The sequence below is a fragment of the Xiphophorus hellerii genome, chromosome 16 (assembly GCF_003331165.1).
Source record: "Xiphophorus hellerii strain 12219 chromosome 16, Xiphophorus_hellerii-4.1, whole genome shotgun sequence".
NCBI classification, from domain to species: Eukaryota; Metazoa; Chordata; class Actinopteri; order Cyprinodontiformes; family Poeciliidae; genus Xiphophorus; species Xiphophorus hellerii.
Genome location: NC_045687.1, coordinates 20197856 through 20218697, shown reverse-complemented (window position 1 = coordinate 20218697; position 20842 = coordinate 20197856). Strand labels below are relative to the sequence as shown.

The 20842-nt window shown below is 41.5% G+C and overlaps 1 protein-coding gene across 3 annotated transcripts in view; it reads right to left on the bottom strand.

Moving 5' to 3' along the window:
* Positions 1 to 848: 848 nt before the first annotated feature.
* grin2ba (glutamate receptor, ionotropic, N-methyl D-aspartate 2B, genome duplicate a) overlaps positions 849 to 20842 on the bottom strand; it is a 171999-nt gene continuing 152005 nt past the window's right edge. For 2 of the 3 annotated variants that reach the window (XM_032586917.1, XM_032586918.1), the window contains 2 exons: positions 13803 to 14041; positions 5146 to 7404 (listed from right to left, as the gene is read on the bottom strand). In XM_032586917.1, the coding sequence (XP_032442808.1) occupies positions 5146 to 7404; positions 13803 to 14041 (2498 nt within the window). Of the gene's footprint in view, positions 7405 to 13802; positions 14042 to 20842 lie in introns of all 3 variants that reach the window. The other variant, XM_032586919.1, reaches the window with a different exon arrangement.

The window sequence follows — 20842 nt, the reverse complement described above, 5'->3', positions numbered from 1 at the left end:
AAAACAGCCACTTCTTCTTCTTCTTCTTCTTCGTGTGTTAACACCGGGGAAAGAGGGGACACAGTGTTTTGCCCTTCGTGAACCAAATATGTTGTGACATGCTCGTTTGCAGAAACCGGAGACTGGGACCAATTTGGCCTTAAGGGGGGACTAAAGACTCCTGACAAGCCCAACTTAATCTGCTTCACAGCCGGACCTGAGCTGTAGGGGTGAAAATCTGACGGTTGGTATGTTTTTTTATTTTATTTTAATTTTTTTAACAGTATCAGGTACACCTCTACGGACCACCGTGATGCCTGTAAAACAAGAGCTGATAAATTAGCATATTTAGAGTACAATATGAACATTATTTGTTTGGTTGTGCTGTTTATTGCAAATGACTTGAATTATTTCAGTGCCTTGTAGAGGGGGGGGGCCGGGGGGGAATGGACCGCTAACAGAGTTTATGTGCACACTGATACATTTTTCACTTTTCAATCAACCCTGTGGACACGAAAGCAGTTAGAGAGAAAAGAAAAGAAAAGAAAAGAAAAAAAAATAACAGTGGAGAGATGAATTTCTTCTCTCAGGGTGTTGGAGAAGATTACACAGACTTATTGGAATTAGAACCACGCAAAATAAGGAGGAGGAAAATCATTTCCGAATGCATGGCGTCCCACATGCAAATTAATAAAGCTGTTTCCCTCTCTAATGCAGAGGAACACACAAAAGAGCTGAGATAAATAAATAAAATAAGAATAAAATGAATGAGAATAAGGAACATTTTAGGGCTTTTCGGCTGTCAAGTAACAGTTTAAATAAAGAAGCGGGGGGAAAAAAAGCCTGCACAAAATGAGACACGACGGAACTAATGTTTCACCTTTTAATAAGGGGTTGCACAAATGCATTTCAGCCGCACTCTCACGGAGATGAATCTGCACTTCAGCTTGGTTGGTTTCTCCACAATATTTTGCTGAAAGTCTCAGCAACATCAACACTGGAAAAACGTCCAGTGTACCTGTGTGTGTGTGTGTTTAATCTTCCATTACCACAGTGATGTCTATCCCAAACAAAGAGAGGGAGCAGGATAGGCCGGGCCGATGATGGCTCTAAATTCTGTGTGCAATTACGGTTTAGAGCCCAAGTCCAAAAAAAATGGGCAACAAAAAAGCACAAACGCCTCGAAAACGTTTAAACAAGAATGGCTGCTTCGAAATGAAGGATCACAATATACTGCTGCCTCTATATGCAAATATCACCTCTGTATACATGTAATATCGTATTATAAATGTTTAGATAATTGAATCTATGCTGACAAGCATGGAGAAAGAGCTTATCTTAAAAAGATAGTCTAACACAATCCAAGGGAAACTTAACATAGACTCCTAAAACTAAGCTTTCCCTTTTTAATCACTGAACGTCTACACCTACAGTAAATTATCCTCAGTTTGCAACAATTTAGAGAAAATAATAAGAAAAAAAATTTCAGAACTCTTAACATAATCCGTATTGGTAAAACTATTATAATCAAGTAAACATGAGATTTAAAGAAAAAGAAAAAAGGTTCAATTATATCACTTATGATTAGTAATATTTGTGTCTTATTCTATATTTTGCATATTTTTATTCATATTTTTTTTTATTTTATGAGTTTTTATCACAGTTTTATTTCTTAAATTGTAAAACATACTGAAAGTTACATCCTGTCTGTCTGTTTACTGTACAAAGTGAAAAGATTCTTAAATATATATTTATTTACATGAAAAAGATCGAACATACTAATGCTGACACTGATGCCCAAACCAAAGTCTCTCAGGTTCTTAAAGAGGCAGTTCTGAGTTTTTGAAGTGAGGCTCTCTAAAGTTATTACTAGTGATAGCTGCCCTAGCCGTGACAGAAAAATGTCATGTTGCAGTCGGTTTATAGAAAGGTTAAGGAATTATCTGATTTCAGCCAGAAACATGTCTAGAAAACTTTCCAATAAATAAAATAAAACACTAGATTAGCAGATCTTACCTGTTTGTGCAGGAGCTGTTGTTGTTTTCTCAGACAAATAACATGCAACCAATGTAGCTGCATATTATTTGCAGCTAGTCTTCCACTAATTAAATCTGCTATTATGTTGGTTTATCAAAAGAAATGTATGTTACATGTGTCTTAACGCGGATTAAATAAACACATTTTATGTTTAAAACACCACTGGTTTGCAAAATAGATGTGCACTGGGGCAAAATGCGCGGCGTCCTATATTGGGATAGAGTATATTAATATGCTGTGTCATCACCTTCTTTTTGTCTGACCATCTTGGGCTTAAAATGTAATGCTCTATAAATCTAAGTGCGCCCCCAAGAGGTTAAACAATCCCAAGATGAAATAATCAAAAAGTAGGTCAGACTGCCCATCTGTTGGAGCCACTCCAAGTATTTAGCACGAGTGAATTTTCCAAGCAAACAGAGCCTTTGCATGGTGTCGCGTGAAATTAACTAATGTTATTGTCGGATCATTGCCGTGGCATTTTTGCAGCACCTACATTCCTTTTGTAGCAGTGGCGCGTAAGTGTGCCGTTTATGGCGTCTTTAGCTGTAAAGGCTCATGCCATGATTTTTCCATATGTTGAAAATAGGCAATGCAATCTGGCTTAACTGGTGATGAAACTAGCAGCTATACTGTCAAATCTGCAGGAAGACTTTGTTGATACTCTATAATGTGATTGATGTATAACAATGTTTTCACTTTTCTACTTAACTCACTGAAATAACGGATCTTTCTAGTACAGCTAAAGAAACTACTCTTGATAACATCACAGAGCCTCACTTCAAAAATCTTAACTAGCCATTTATTTCTGCATCAAACCCTTCTTCCTCTTTGCCGAGTTTGGTTCACCTGAACTTTCAAGATGTGTATAAAAATTCCAGAGATCCCAAGTTATTTATTAGGAGTGTCTTGGGGTGTGTGTGTGGGAGGGAGGGTGCATCTGATTTAAGGCTAACTCGATCAGTCTCAGTGTTATCCGAGGAGTTAGGGAGTACAGGCTGTTGAAGTAATGAATATTTAACAGCGTGATTAGGGGGGAAAAAAGCACTTACTGTTGAATAATGGTCTGCTTCTCTTCAAACGCACAAACACACATATCAACCTATTGCATGAGTGCTATAATATTGGGGTGTGACATAATTACAAAAATCATTTAACACACAGTCCGGTAGGTCCTCTCTGTGGCCAGTACTCCTGTGTGATATCTCTCAGCCCTTGAACTTGTGACACCAACCAATCATAGATCGGACCTTCAAATAACTAATAGAAGCCTCTGAAGTCTGTACATGATGAGTCATCAACTTGGGGGAGAGGGATCGTAAGGCATGTCTACTGAGTGCCTGAACCTACACTGAGTAAAATGTCCTGTGCAATAAATGAGGCCTCTTTAGCTAAAGACTATCTACAACAGTCTGAGTAAAAAAGAAAAAACAATCTTTCACAAGACAGCTGCCTTCCCGTTGCCTAGCCAGTTCCTCAACTCTGCCTTTTATCAGCTTCTTCTACAACTTTGTTGTAGCAGGTCTGCATAAGTGACAGTGCATAATGTTGGTTTTACACAATGTCCAAGCAAAGATTTCTGTGCGAGCCTTCCAGACTGTTGGTGTGATGTGAAGTAATGCTAGCAAGAACCAAGTGACAGGTGTTGTGTAGGATGGATTAAACAGGTGGTCTATAGGCTTCCGTTGCTATGAACTGAGACGCATCAGCTTATTAGTAACAGTGGGACATCCTGATTACGACTGGTTCATAAAACACCATCCATACCTGACATATGAAATATTTTTACGAAGGTATAAAAGATCTCAAACAGCGTCTTGTATGGACACCATCATCATCTGCAGCCTGCTGTCGAATTTCTACAGCGGGCTTGGCTCATTTGATGGCAACACTGGGCAGCCTGAATGAGCGCTGGTCTGTTCTGGTGCAGCTGCGTGTGAACTGGAGGATACTTCCACTGGAGACCTTTAAGGCACGTCCTTCCTCTCAGTAGCTTCTGGTGAAAACGTTCTTCACAGTAACACGAGTTCAGACTGACAAAAAAACTGAAGAAAAACAAAAGAAACTGTGTGTGTTTTTAAGCATGTGCGTGCTTGATTATTAGGAATGTCTTAAAATATCAAGAATTTCCCAGCTCCAAATGTGTCTTTGAAATCCTGGAGCAGATACACTAATGGTCATGGAGTAAAATATTCTACAGAAATCAGAAGAAAACACAGGAGTAAAAGACTCAGTCTTTCTGGCTTGTTGGTTGAACCAAGAACAATCTTCCTGGCATCACCAGGAGCAAATGGAACACAACTACTACAGATACTTAGAGAATAGTCAAATACTATACCAACAGAATACAAAACAAAATGTCTGGTCTCACAAGCAAAGTTACCATAAACAGCATGAATGTCTTTGTTATTCACAACGTTATTGTTGTTTTTATACCCTGTTTTTCTATAAGAATATCTTATTATCATTCATGATTGTATTTCTCATCAGCAAACAGCTCTTTAGGTGTCAAAGATATGGAGGAGAAGCGGGGGCAGAGAAGAAGAGGAGGGTTCAGGGGGAGATGTCCAAGACAGGCTGTGTTGTGGCTCTAGCGAATGTGACGACGTCTAATTTCTAAATTGTCACAGGGGCACATTGGCAGTTCTCTCCCGTTGCCGCTCTTGCTGTGGTTCCTCACAAGGCCCCAACAGGAGCCCTCAAACTGTGGCCCCTGTAGAAAACTAAAACAAGGTGATGCTTTGTCAAGATATCAATCACGCACAGTGACTTCTAGCACACTGGTGGCTATGAGGATGGAACTTGTTGAAGTGTAGAGCTTTTGTGAGATTAAAGATAATGTTGATTGATTGTATGTGGATGTAAAAGTAGAGTAGCTTTGGCCATTTTGAGAGGTTTAGCATCCTTTACCCCCTAAGGATGTCCTGATTTTTTTATTCCCATCTTCATTCTCTATCTTGCACAACAGTCTCTACCTGTTTTGCCTCTGCCACTCATTTGACCCCTCTTTCAGTCATCTCTTTGTGTCCCCATGAACTCAAGCTGCTTTGTGTCTATATAGTTCTAAGAAATACCCCTGATCTCCAAACACTTTGAACCTCTGTTGCTCTCCTCCTTCTTCCTCTTTGTCTCTTACACGTCAGACTCAATGCTAGAGAGTTTCTCGTACACATGGCCATTGCTTCCATTGAAGGGACGTGGGGGTCCGACTGCCAACATAGACCCGTGATGGTTCATCCCACCAAGGCTGAGCTCTTTTGGGAACCGGGGGGGCACGTTGGATATCACCCCAGCTGTGGCAGATGCTGGCAGATATGACGTTGCACTCAATTGACTCCTGAAGTCACCTCTGCTGTTCTGGGCAACTTGTTGTTGCTGCTGCTGTTGCTTTGTCAGGTAATATTGTTTGGCTCCATGCATCAGACACTGGTCATCGCCGAAGGTGGGTATAAAGGGGTTTTGGTTTACCCGGTCAGGGTAAAGAGATTTGGATAAAGAGAATGCTGCCCCACCTCCACCTTCCATCAAAGATCTGTCTCTCATGTCTCTCTCTCCAATGGAGCGGCGGTGGAGGCCCTCACCACCTCTGAACAGTCCGAATGGGGAACCAGAGCCTTTTTGGCTCTCACCCCCATAAAACAATGGGTCTCTGTCCCTTTCCCTTTCTGAGCCCCCATGGCGTTCAAATATGTGTGCAAAGGGGCTGTTTTCTTCCATGTAGCGTTCTTTCTCCTTCAAACTAACACTCCTTGGTGGGGGCAGCATTCCTCCCATCCCAGGTCCTCCCATGCCTCCCCCTAAGCCTCCCATCAGACTTCCCATTCCACCTGATTCCTCTTTCTGAAGGTCAACAAATGTGTCGTACGAATGTTGACGCCTTAGCTGCTTCCCAAATCCTCCACTTTTTCTCCTCTGCTGGGCCTGAGATTGAGCCTGAGGGCCTGCGGCCATACATCCCACTCCTCCCCCGCCTTTCCCTCCCCCCATTTGTTCCAAGGGGTGGTTATTGTCCTCACTGATATCGTAAAGGTTTCCTGTCTTTTTACAACCCTCACAACGCATGCAGGTTGCAGAGCTAGGGCGGCTGCCACCAGCTGAGGACCCACAGCCCATACCACTTGAATACCCACCACCTCCTCCATGAATGGATATCTGCTTGCCCCCACTAGCTCGACAGTTCCTGCACTCCCATTCTCCGCCTGCCAATCCAGACCCTGGTCCACCTTTTGAGTCAGACTTTTTGGGTTTGCTTTTCAGAAAATCTTCAACTGGCACCAAGGAGGTGCATGTTGGCACTCCTCCATCTCTGTTTCCAGGGCCCTCCGTCAAGTCCACATGCTCCCACTGAGGGACTCCCTCTTTGGGACGAAACTGGTCGAGATAAAAGTCCCGAACACTCTCCTTTTCCCTGAAGAGGTAGGAGTTCCCATTGTTGTTTCCTCCTCCACCCCCTCGCTTACGTTCAGAGGGCAATAGTGGTGGGGAGACAGAGCGTTGGCTGTGGTAGTGGTGGTGGCTGATGTGGTAGGGTTTCCTCCTGTAACCCAGCTCAATTTCATCCAGTTCCCGTCTGGACTTTGCAGAGGCCGGCCTCTTTTTTAAGCTGTCTCGGTACTGTTTGCGCTTCTTGGCATTACCCTCCAAGTTTCCGTACGTTACAGTGTGTGTGGAAATGTCTGAAACATCTGAACGTATATTTCCATCATCGTCTCCTCTTCCCCCACAGTAGCTAGGTCCCGGAATGTAAGTGGAGCTTGAGGCACCACCTTTAAAGGAGAACTTCCCGTAGACGTCAGGCAGTCCTCCCTTAAAGCTCTGGCCTGAGGGAGGAGTCTGTCCGGACAACAGGTCAAACTTGCTCATGTTCCTGTGGGTCAGAGCTGAGCAAGGTTGGGTGGTGAAGATGGGAGCCACTCCCCCACCCAGGCTGTCACAGTCAAACATGCCACCCTCCAGAGAACTAGCACTGCCCAAACTGTGGGGTCTGTTGGGAGGAGGACCAGTGAGCCCTGGGGTTGAACCATGGTGGTGTAGATAGTGATCCTGGTACAAATTACTGTCCTTGAGATGAAGGTTGCCAAACGTCCTCTCCACTTCACTGATGTAGTCACTAAACATGTTGTCTTCAGGCATGTAAGGAGGTTTGCAGTCGGAATGGCCAGCCAAGCTGCGGCGATGCTCAGAGATGTCATAAACAGAAGAGTCTCGACGGATGAAGTCCAGGGCACTGTGCGGCGAGCCATTCACCCCTGACAGGGAGGCCATATTCTTGGCAGTGCGTAGCAGGCGCATGATGTTTGAATGGGTGTTGTTCATGGTGGCTGACGGGGAGTTCAATGCAGAGCTGCTCTTCTCTTCGATTTGGACCCCATGTATGCAGCTGTATATTCCCTGTAGAAAAGAGATACGGAGAAGGAGAAGCATTGTCAGTGTTGCACTTTAATGGTAAATGGCCTGTTCTTGTATAGTGCTTTATCAAGTCCAGAAGACCTCAAGCACTTCACACTACTTTCAGTCATTCAGCCATTCAATGGATAGTGGCCACAGTAACCCTGGGGCAGTCTGACAGAGGCAAGGTACCACCGGACGCTTTGACCACCACCAGCAATGAGCCGTCTTTCCCAAGGATATAATGACAGAGGTGGACGGAGCCGGGATTGAACCACCAACTTAACTGATTGACGATTCTTGCACAGCTATGATACAATGCTTCCGGCCACCATCTGCATAATTACCATTTTTGCATGTACAGTGTCTTGCAAAAGTATTTTTGCTGGATTTAGGTCTGAACTTTGACTGAATCATTCTGAAACATAAACACTCTGTATGTTCAAGGTCTGTCCTGCTGGAATATGAACCTCAACCCCAATATCAAGCCTTTAGAGGCCCCTAAAAAGGTTTTCTTCCAGCACTGCCCTGTTAGCGCCATCCTAAATCTGCTACAGAAGAAGGAATACATGTAAAAACTATAAAGTAATTTTTCATAGCTAAAACTGCTTCCCATTTATTCTCTTTAAAATATATTTATTTTATCCTATGAGGTATGAGAGTGTCTAAACATAAGAATGAAATAATTGTATTTTCCTGCCTACTTTGGTTCAGATTTTCTGTCTTTTCTGACAGGGATGCGCTTCTTTAATTAGCACTCCAGTCATTCCTTAGACTCATAGTTAAGGATAACACAAATATTAAGTGGCTATTTCTTAAAGTACCAGGAGCACTTAAAGAAATATTTCAAGACTGGTGCTGAAAAATAAATATGTCAGGCAATAAAAGTTTGGTTATCAACCTAATAAATAAACATTAATTATTCCTTCTACATTTTATTAGACTGTATTAAAAAAATGCTTAAAACTGCATCCTGACAAATGCTTAGAGTGTAGAGGACAAAAAGTTAGAACAGTCGTATATTGTGAGTAAATATCTATAAATGAATCTACATTTAACAGGATAAGGGAGAAAATCAAAAGCAATGTGATGCAGCATGTTCGCTGCTGTGAAACAGAGTACAATTGATCAAACAGCACAACCCTGGAGAGAGAACGGAGCGACTTGATGCTAGGTGATTGATATGGGCGGAGGGATTATAAAACCCTTTCAGATCCACTGGTCAATACCTTCAATCAATGCAATTAGAATCCAGCTCAACTATTTCCTCTGGCAGTTATTAAAAACCTCAGTTTCACAAGCCTCTTGGCGCCGCTGGCAGCAACACAATTCCTACTGTAAGACAAAGGCCACACTAAGGGGGAGACAAGCTGAGCCCCTCAGAGACAGAAAGACAAACGGCTCCATTTGCATTCAGTGATGTACGATACAATATTCAGATAAAAATGGATGTTGAGCAGAGGGCAAACCAGGCGTGACAGACGAGAACCTTAAAGGAGCAGATCAATCGCTAAGACTGATTCTTCACAGGAGGTTGCTCTGGATAATGGAACGGCAGCTGGTCAAAACTCAGCTGATCTGCGGGATCAGAAGTCTTTTACTGTTTGGCGTCTTCTCCTCGAGACCCTCGTAGTTCTTCCACAGTTCACGCATTTCTGGTGATCTGGACTGCTGCAATGGCGCAGAAAAGGCTTTGTTCTAATATTTATTTTACAAGCAGTGATATTGCTTTCATTTCACAGTCTGTTAATAGCAAGAGTTGTTGGGAAAGTAGGTGAAGCTGGAGAGGCACTTGGAGGAGGAAGACAAAAACAAACCCGTTCACCTGGTTTGATGATATTTTTGGCTTTTTCCACACAGAAGCATCTCGTCCTGGTTACTGAATTTGTCACATTTTCCCTCAAAAAAAAAAAAAAGTACTCAAATGTACTTTCTGGTCAGTTTAATTTTTTCACATTTTGTTACTCTAACAAGAGATACTAAGAAAAATAATTAAATTGGCCTAATTTCCAAATTCCTCGTAGATAAACCTGTTTTCTCAACATTGAACAGTAACATCGATGCATAATTTTACTAGATATATTTGTACTGTTTTTGCCTCCAGCAGTTCATTAGTTTAATCATTCAACTTTTTTAACTGTTACTAGCTTAGTGAGTTTGTTGAATAACATGTATATTGTATTTATTCCACAGACATGTAATATCCTGTTCAGATAACAGCACTGGACTTATTCCTTCATCTATTGTTATTTTAAAACCAAAACCGTAGCAGGTTATTTATAGTTATTCATAGTGAAACTAGACTCCTATAATGTTGAGGGTAACAAACTGTCTTCAAATGTCACCAAATTAGTAAGTAGAGTCCACTTGTGTGAATTTTAATCTTGGCATAAGTGCATTAAAGGCCTAAGAGGTGTTAGACAGAGTTAGTGGCCATCTGGACAAGCTGCAAGTCAGAATACCCTATAGTGGAAAACATTTTGGTGGCAGCCTCATGCTAAAGAGGGGTTTTCTCAGCAAGGAAGTGGATCAGCGTTGATAAGGATTTCGCTAAATACGGGACAATCATACACTGCAAAAAACACTAAATACTACTGAATATTTTTGTCAAGCTTTTAATGCAAACATCTCAGTACATTTGAAATAAGACAAGACTAACTTACAAGTAACTTTCCAGCAAGTTACAGAAGCTTGTTTTAAGGAAATACTTTGTTAATCTTGATTTTTAAGAAGTACTAGTTCCACTGGCATATTATCTCACTCCTCACAAGACATTCTTCCCATGTTCTGAGTAAAATAATCTGTCAGTGGAACTAGAACTTTTCCATCAACATTAAAGAGTTAAAACAGACTCCTATGTCTCTAACTTAAAGTTACCTTTACGTTAGTTTTGTCTTATTTCAACTCTACAAAGATATTTTTACTAGGAACTACACCAAAAATACTTGGTAAGATTTTGTGTTTTTGCAGTGTAGAGGATAACACTGTTAGAAATAATTAAAAAGCAAAACCTTCATACTAAAGCACAGATTTACCTTCCATCAGAACAATGATCTCCAACACACAGAATGAGATGAAACAGTTAAGATGAAACAATAATTATGTGTTAGAATGGTCCAGTCAAAGTCCTAATCCTGTTGAGAATCAGTGGCAAAACTTGAAAACTGAACATCCCATCCATATTTACCTACACTGAAAGAAAGAAAGAAATTAGATGTGCAAATCTGGTAGAGCTCTGCATGTGTCGGTTTATCACATGAAATCAAATAAAATTCCTGTTTGTGGCGATAACATGATGGGATGACAATAAATTAAGAAGTGGGAACACTTTTTCTCTACCTTTATCTCAGCATAACTCTCCTTCCATAACAGATAGAGAACACCATCAGCTCTATGATCATGGATATCACAGTTAGAGAGGAACAAAACTGTAGATTGTGTAGCACCTCCTAATTTATCAAGGTCCAAACGTTGGCAATGTTTACGCTGCGACGCGCAAATGAACTTCCAAATAATTTGTTGCGCAGAGTGCAGCGATCAAAACCTCCGATACGTTTACAGTTCTGAAGTCATCAGAGGCTTTTTAAATCAACACAACTCATTTGTCTGAGTGTTTTCAGGTGGGACCTGAAGGACCAGGCGAGTCTGAGGAGAGCCGCTCACGTGACCGCGTGACTCACGGCAACCGTGACGGATATCATTTCTCACTGCGCCGGGCCTAAAAGTTAATTGCGGCAATAGCAATAAGCTTTATTAGATTAGGCTATGAAATTAAAGAAAACAGAATCTGTCTGAGGAGCAGAACAAGAGAGAGAGAGGAAAAGAAAGAAGAGAAAAAGGAAGAAATGGCTGCTGCTGAGGAGACAATGTTACAGTAAATGAGACATGGACGATATGATGCTTTGGACATCGGGTTGTGCTGAGATGATAGAGAGTCATAACTCCTGTTGATGTTTTCCTGCCCAGTGCTCTAAATGCAAATCACTTCTTTCTATGAGTGTCTGCCCAGAATATTTTCTCATATTGAATCATCTCACTGTAGTCGTGGACACGCGCAGCTCATTCATTTTACCAGGCTGCGGTACGGACGGGCGTAATTTCTGCCATTAAGGACGATCGCTGAATGTTCCACAAAGCTTAATTGGTCTCTGTTCCAGCCATCCATACAAATTGTAATGATGCAATAACAATAATAATAGAAAAGGAAAAAAAAAAAAAAACATAAGCGAGCGGCTCGGCTTTGAAAATGAGAAGTCAAATGGCGTTTGAGAGGCAAATGGAAATCAGGGTTTGCGCCACAGTTTTCATGAAAAATTCAATACTGTTCCAGATTCGGCTATCCCGGATCCCCAGTAACTTTACGATCGTTTTAAAATATAAATGACCAAATATTCACTGTGGGTTTATGGCCGATACATCTGCTATAAGCAGACTCAAAGTATGGAAGAGAGACTGGAAGGAACCAAAAGAGTGCAGAAGGAACCGAGGACATCCAAATGGACAGAAAGATGCAATGACACAAGGAGGCAATGGAGGGAAGACATGGAAAGAAAGAAGCAAAACAAAGAAACAAGAAAAAGATGGAAAAATGGAGGATTCAATACAGGAAGGGTAGAAGGAAAAAAGTATGGATACAAGGAAGGACAAAAAACGGTGAAAGGACAAACAAATGTAAGACAGAAGTAGGAAAGAAAGAATGAATCAACTTCAGAAGTAAATAAAGAGCGAAGGACAAAAGAACAGAACGATCCAACGAAACAAGGGAGGTTAAAAAGACAAGGAAGCCTGCAATCAAGAAGGAAGGAAGGACGCAAAAACGAAAGGAATGATGGACACAAGGGAGGTATATAAGGAGGAGGGAACATAAAGGATAAGTAGGTAAGAACAGAGGCAAATACGCATGAAAGAACAGACATATAAGGAAGGACAGAAGTGAGGACAACATTTTGTTAGCTAATAATGATCTGAAAGTACAAATACTTCATTTGTACTTGTACTTTTGTACATTTCAGACAAAAAACCCCCCAAAACAATAATGAAGCTCTGTATTATTCCAGACTGCCTAGGAGGACTGGTAAACGGACACGGTTACACACAAACACACATCAACAAAATAAAACAACCATTATGGAGATAGTAATGAAAGCTGGGCACTCAAGCATGATCAGAGAGCTTGGAAACGATTTTAGCTTTGCTTTCTGGCTGCACAGCTCCGTCAAGGTAACGGCACACCGAATGGAGAGAGAAACAGAGAGAGAGAGGAAGAGCAGCAACATGTGGCTCCTCTGCTGTAAATTAGCCACGTGGTTCAGCCTGCACAGGTTCACCTTCAGAGGCATGCAGTGAATTACACCACAGCCAAGTCAAAACAATTGGGATGCAAATCCAACACCTTGAGGTGACTTTGGTCTCCTGGGACACGGTAATCTACCCTCACTGGTTCAGAGGCTGATTTTTTTTTTTCTTCCTTGAGTGAATTATTGATTTCAGCTCAGCATTTTGTAAATGTTTACCTCATGGGCTCCAGGAACGCCTATGAATCACAAGAAAAACTAAAGAGGAGAGCTTGTTGTTTTCTGTAAGCGACGAAAGGGAACGTCTGCCAACCTGTGGCCATCAGAAAATGGAAAATAAATACAGTGCCTTAAAAAAAACCCCATTTAATCTGTTTGTACTTTTCTACATTTGGTAACTGTAAAGGGAAAGGAAACAATTTTGTAAAAGGCAAAAAACAAAAATTGTATTGAATATATTCCAACTTTTTCTCAGTTAGGAAGTCTTTAGTGGCATGTCGGTCTGCAGAATCCATTTCAGACTGAACAAAGTGTCGGTGAACATCAATTTTCAAGGGTTGACAAAGATTCTTAACTGGATTTAAGCCTGCTCTTTGACTAGGCCATTCAATCATGTGGATATGCCTTAACCCTTCCAAATAAGGGTCAGTGGAACAAATTCAAGAATTATTTGCTACAGGAAATAGATGGTTGAAAAAATGCTTTTGAATTCAAAGTTTAATGTTTTAAAATGATTCTATCAGTGTCTTTAGTGCATGATATTTTATATGTAAGGACATGAATACTACTCAACTCGTCTGGACCAACTGTAAAAAAGAAAAAAAGTACATTTCTGCAGTTAATCGCCGGCTGCTGTTGTTGCCAGAACTCCATCATAAAATCTGAGGTAAAACATTTCTTTCTTTCTCTTTTTCCTTCTTTCTTTCAGCGTTACATGGCACCGTCAGTTTTAAATTGTTTTTTAGCTTACAAAATTTTCCTGTCACAATTTTACAGTTTATGGCCGTTAAATATGCAGTATTTTTTTTTACAGTGTATATTCGGGATGTCGTGCAGTCCTCGCTCCCGTTTGGCCCCCCAACCCCTTCTCCCTCTGTCGCCTCTCACCCTGCTGACGCTGAAGACGAAGCCGGGCTGGCCGGAGCAGACGCCCATGAAGCAGAAGCGCAGCTGCCAGTAGAACCAGTGCTCGCAGATGAAGGTGATGAGGGAGAGAGCCATGGCGGCGCCCAGCATGTAGAAGACCCCGGCCATGTTGTCCACGTCCAGCTGGCTGGACATCACCTCGTTCTTTTCGTGGTGGCAGATCCCCGTCAGCCACAGGGACTCCAGCTCCTCCATCTCACCTGGAGGAGGGGGAATGACATTGTAGAGAGGGAATATTAGGGGAAGGACGAAGGCAGGGAGAAGGTGAGGACTGCAACAGATGGTATGACGGGGGAAGGAAGCGGGGAGAGATGGATGAGGGGCGGAGAGGGGGAGGCATAAGGAGTTGATGGAGCACTAAAACAGGCAGTAGAGGCGTACAATGAAAGGTTGGGAAGTGGTGGGAATGGACATAAAACACACAGCTGAGAGGATGGATGTGAAGTAAAGAATTGGCGTGGGACGGCCTGAGACGCGGAAGTGATGACGCAGCAGATGAAACAAGGGTTTAATAAACGGTTCGAGGGTTTGCGAGGGACGAGGGCAGCGGCCTTCACAGCAAGACCGGCCAGTAGAAACACACACACGCACACACACACACAGTCGCACATCGATGACATCAAACGGTTCGGTCCCAGCATATGTTCGCAGGTGCGTATGACGCCGCTCCGTCAGCTCGCGGTCCCGTTTGTGGGTCACCTTCTGTTTCATCACAAGCTGCTCTCAATCAGAGCCGAGAGAGGCATGGCGGGAATCGCTTAATTAATCATACAGTCAGCGGCGGCGGCTGCACCGTCAGGAGAAAGCAGAGATATAGAAAACGCACGGCACACCTCCTCTGTGGATCTGTCGACGAATTAGGCAATTAGAGATTACTTTTGTTTTAATTTTCTCATTTTGAAAGTGTGGTTATGTTTAAAAATATGGATTTCTGCTTTTAAGTAGAGCTGGAAGTAAGTCAAGATGCAGGAAGTATAAAAAGGAAGCTGTGCATTCGATGCTTCACATCTTGTAAATAAAGAGAGAGGGAAACAGGACGTTTGGTGATATGGTATGAAAACCTCTCTCTCTTTTTCACTGATAAAACCTAAGAGATGTTTTGAACAATAGGATAAAAGGTGATATGCATCAAGTGAGGTAGTTTCTTTGAATGCAGAGAGATTTAACTGGGGACAGTGGGCAGTGGGAGGAATAGAGGAAAAAACTTTAGTCTCTCAAGAGTGAGAGTTAGCAACCCTGATTCGGTCGCGTAACAAGATTTTGTAGCAAAGGACTTCATGATATTAAAAAAGTAAACTAGTCTGTCTTGTGTATCGAAATAAGAAAGTTCTCGACCTGCTCTGATGGTAAGAACAGTTCTCCAAATGCAATTTATTTGTGTGAATTACCAAGGCTAGCTAACAACGTCGAAGTCAGTATGGGATTTGTACCGTAATTTCCGCACTACGAGCCGCTACTGTGAACACTGCGATGTGAGTAATGTGCGAGTTTATACCAAAAAAAGGCTGGAGTGACCAGAAGGACGGCACAAGTTAAAGGACAAATTCACCACCAGATGTAGACTGCCATCTGTCTTTTTTTGTTAAATACTGAGACTGATCAAACTTGAACTGGATGAATAAATATACAGAGTATTTAAAGCTTCAGACTAAGCCTGCTGCAATAAATCAATTAATCGCGTGACAAATTAAAATGCGCTCGGTAATTTCCATTTGCGTGGCTGTTCATTTTTCTCGTGTCTCTCTCTCTTTCTACCAAAGACTGGATGACAAAAGTCTTAAGTCTGGTCCATTGGTCTCCACAAGCTCCTTTTTAAAAGGCAATTCTGTTCACAGAGACTTCATAATTCATTTGATGCATTAAATGTCTTCCAGTACCAGTGTTAAATGTTCGTTAGAAATTCAAGTTTATTGATCTTTGACACGTGTACGTGCGTTATTATTCCACTACCTTTGAATCACTTGAAAATGATCTCAAAACAACAATATTATTATTTATCATTTGGGATAATGTATCGTCCAGCAGAAGTGTCGTGACTGGCCTATTTCAAGCTGATCAAACCTTTTTCCGATGAGAACATAAAGAGCATCTCCAACAATAATTTGTGGCATTAGAATCACTTCAGATTTAGACAAATATAATAAAAACACTCAGTGAGCAGGTTAAACTTTTTTGAGATCTTCTGATTTTATGCAGCAAGTCTTGGTTGATCAGAAAAAGGTCAAGCCACGTGAACATTTTCTATTTTATAGAAAAAAAACTGGAATTAAATGTGTGGTTTCTGTTTTTGTAGGACAGCTCTTGCATATACGTTTTGCTCCTGCCTGCGTCAAACAACCCACACACTCCCTCCACAGCGAACCACGGGGCTTTCCGCGTGAGCCGGATCCCTTTCTAGGCCACTAGGAGCCGAGTGGACGGCAAGGCGTGGCAAAGTGACATTGAAATCCTCAGAGGTTGTGAGATAGGGGCCACTCGGTTCCTGCAGTGGCACGGGATGGAGGGGGAGTGTTACAGCGAGCCGACCCATATTCACGTACAAACATACACAAGCGACTCTGAAAGTTGGGACGAATGTAGCCAGATCAGAAACTGCTGGTACTGGTGATCGATAAGTAAGAATCGATAAATGGAGAAAACTTATTAGACTCTTAGGATGTAGGCTGACGAAAATAATCATCTCTCTTAAATACGCAGGATCTCGACACTTTCTCACTCGTTTCACACGCATCGGCTCATTTTCAGAGGGCTGACCCATATTCACATGTGCGCGCCTTCACACATGCACTCTCACACAGCACCCAGTGTCGAAATACACCAGGAGCTATGCTGGCACCCCTAACTGGGACACAATGAAGCGGGCCTCCGGACGGCCCTCGTTTCAGGAGGCTCACAATGTGCTGGAGCACGTCCAGCCGAGTTGGCTCCGAGACGCGAGAAAACCTCCAGACACATTAAACTTCTCTTACATTTTCCGTTCTGCGTTTAATTGCGTATCAAAAAAGGTCAGCCTGATTATACAGCGGGTGCAGCTGCCGAGTTTGGCATGGGCTGGCTTTCAGTACGACAAGGTTTGAAAGATGTTTCAAATCAACTTAAATGGGCAGTATAATGTAAAAATCGACTTCTTTGACCTTTACATCATGTTGTAATGTTATTCCCTCATCAAAAACATACCAGGAGTTTTGCTTTGGTTCTTTCATGCATGTTTGAGAAATCCTTTAATCTCCATGGCAACCATTCGACTGTCCAAAACGCCTGGTTGGACCTAGCTCCACCTTCGAGACCCAGTTCCTCCTTGGGCCTACAGTTTCCATGCTTCCACCTCTCCCCTTGACTTCCCCCACTCGGCTCCTTCAGACTAGCCAGCAGCAATTAGCAACCACCTGGTGGAGCTGCGCATCAGCTGAGCTCATTATACGAGCTGCTTCTCAGTGCAAAGCTGGTAAAAACGTTGAAGGGTTAATAGATGATGACTTCCTGTAGGCGGAGCTTCAGAATAGAGCAGGAGTTTCTTAAAGACACAGAGGCCCAATTTCAAGGCGTTTAATTACAAAGTAAAATTTCTTTTAAGTCATATTTGATTCATACAGCATTTTTATAACAACTGAAGTTACCATAGTTACTTGATTGTGCTGTAAAATGACACTATATGCCTGGAAAACACATAATACTGCAATTTAAGAATGTCTGTCAGACCGTTCCTACTGTTTGAACTCTTTTTAATGAGATGTCAGAAAAGGCAACAGATTAAACAGAGTTTTCTCCAGATGTTCAAACCTTGGAGTAGATGGATGCAGTGCTGCCCCCGACCCACCTGTAGCTGCGTAAACATAGTCATTGGCTGAAAGAAGATTCCCCAACACTTTTACTCTCTGTTTTAAAGGTGCAACAACAATGGTGTTTTTTGTGTTGTTTTTAGAGAAATACAACAATGAAACATCAGCTTTTTCCTATCTGGATAAGTTAACCTCTGAGGAAGCAGAATACAAAACCTGTATTAATATTCTCAAGATAAAATACTTCAAAATTTCTTCTTCTTCTTGTATTTCTAAGCAAACTATATTTAAATCAGTACATCAGTGCCTCTTTGACTCTGTTTTAAAAATGTATAAAGTAGAAAGCTCTGGTTTAAATAACTTAAAACAGGTTGAACATGCATGTGGACTTATTGAGGAGGCTTGTTTTTAAGCTAATAGTGACTTCTAGACTCCCAGAGCAAAAAGGGGAAATGCATACTGGGAGAACTGGTTCACCTGGCCAATCGACACAGAAATTCTATTTCATATAAAGAGCCGTTATTATAAAAAGTTTGTTGAAATTTAATCGATGAAAAGCAGAAAAATGCCAAATATTTGGCCTAATAAGCACAAGAGGACAACAAAGATTGCTGAGAATTTTATCAAACAAATGATTTAAACTTAAATATACAATAGTAACATAAAATACGTACATGTGCAGTAATATTTTACTAGCACTTTGTGGTACAGACCTTCTGTATGAAAATGATTAGCTGTACTCTACCGCTTCAATCTGCACAAAGAGCGACTTTCAGACGACATTTAATCGCCACTTGTAGACGATTAAATGTCTCCAATAATGCTCAAGTTGGAGCTGGAATAAAGCAGCGTTTCAAAAGCAGAAACCCTGGAGAGTTTGGGCAAAGTCTTATGAAAGCCAAGCGCGACCATAAAGCCGAGGATCCCCACAGCGGAGCTAAATCACAGGTTGCATTAAAGCTCGGCCTTATCTTTCCTTGTCTGAATCTACTTTACATTTAAGTCGCAAAGCCAATCAGAGACCAGTTCCTTAGAAAAGCCAGATTTCTTTTCTCATACATGCTAATCAGATGGATAACGGCTTAAAACACGATAACTTATTGTCCTGGAAACGGCGTTGTTGCACCCTTAAGGCACTGTACTTTATAGAAATACAGCAGCAAATTCAGAAATGGAGACCAAAAATAAAGAGAACTAAAGTGTGTTGAAAATACACTTTAGTTTTATGTATCTGTCCCCTACAGGTTTAAAGGGAAAGCAGCTCAAACCGTTTTCCTGTCTGAAGCACGGATTGATGTGAGCATAGTGAACAAAACCTCTTATCTTTGAAACCTCAGAGGACTTTCTGTGACATTCTCCGACTTTTTTTTTTCTTATAGAAAACGCAACAACAATGGAGAATTAAAATACGCATCTGAAGATGATTGGAAATATATATGTAAAAACCCAAATTATCTGTACACAGTTGTCCATCCTTAAAGGTCTAGGCATGGGTAGCTGCCAGTAGACATGATAGGCTGACATTTGTTGATTAGCTGCTGAATGGAGCAACAGCGTGAATGCAGATACGTTAAAGAGATAGCACACGGACAAGAGCAGTCAGCTTGATTAAAGTTGAAAGAATCTGGATTTTTATCGACAGGGGAGTTGAGCTATAAAAGTACAGAAAAACTAGAAGATATTTTTTCAGCTCTAAGCCTTAAAAACAAGAGTTTCACTCATCAATCTGGCTTCAACTGAGTCAACTTTAGTCTCTTCGTCGTTTCGTTGCATGTCGTCTGCTTGAAGAACCTTACACCCCAGTTTCTCTATATATAGACTCTACAAATTATTATTTTACTGTCAGCTGAAGACAAGAGGCAACAGTAATAGCAAAATAATGCTTCCACATCTCCTTCCTTCACATTTAAAAATGTAGGATACTTAGTTTTGTCATCAAATATATATTTCTGGACATGTCGAAAAATTTCCCCCCATGAGCGCCACAGCTCTGGTATCTGATGGTGCGCATATACATCACTGCTGCAGAAACAAAGCAGCTACGAGTCACATAATCCAGCGGCGGCCCAATAATAACATCACTTAATCTTACTCTGCGCTACGCAGACGCCTCCTCGGACGGTTGAAACTGAAAGAGCAACTTAAGGCACACCTTACTTGGATTTATTCAGTTGTCAAATGGGGTCACGTAAAGTTCATTTAAGCTTCATTCCCAGTTGAAGAAAACAATGAAACCTTACAAAAAGTGACACACCCGGTCATGACGCAGCAGAATGCTGTGAACTCCGTCTCACATCTCTCAGTATAAACAATATTAAAAGTGATGCCCATACTTTAAAGACAGGACTCTATGTTCTATAAATCTAATTCATGCCCTCACGCTCAGACTCAAGTAACAAGGGTTTTTCAAAATGGCAGCATGTACGACACAATAGAAAACAGTGTGACAGCAGCTTTACACTTCTTAACAGAACTTTTAGTTTTTGACCACTGTGATATTTTGAGTTTTCAAGTGTTTTGCTTGACAAACAGAAACAGAGCTATTTTTGTCTCTCTCCTGGATGAGATATTGTCTTAGATCAGATATTTTCTCTGAATCTTTCACCAGAGATTGACAGCTGTAAGGCTCCTGACTTCAAACAGTCATGGCGTCCTTTCAGAGCCGAGCTCTGTTTAGTTTTAGCTAAATGGATCAAAATCAATTTGATGAAATGTCAACTCTTTTTGGAGGCAGCATTTTCGAAGACACTGGCAAAACCAAAATGTAGAAGGACCCAGTGTCGTTGCTTTAAAAGGTGATGCAGATGTTCCAGTATTTTTTTGTCGACCCGAATATTGCCTGTATGTCTTCTGCTGTATACCTCTGCTACTTTCTGCCATCTACCTCCTTCAACTTCTTTTAAATCTGATTAATACAATTATCAGATGAGTAGGAGCTAGCTTACGCATGCAATGGTTAGCATGGAGCAGAGAAACAGCAATGCGTGGTTCATTATTGTTCCGGTTTTTGCATTTTTCTTTGCAAGAAGACCCTTTAAAATGATCTTCTTAGTGACTTTAAACACCTTTCTTTATTGATGTTAGCAAATTTATCCCAAGAATAGATTTGCGGCCAACTTGTCAATATGCTCTTTTTCCAATTTCTTCCTCCATCAAGCTTTACTTCAGCAGTGTCTTCATGCCCCCAGCTACAAGCAATTCCCCTTACGAGGACAGTGTTAT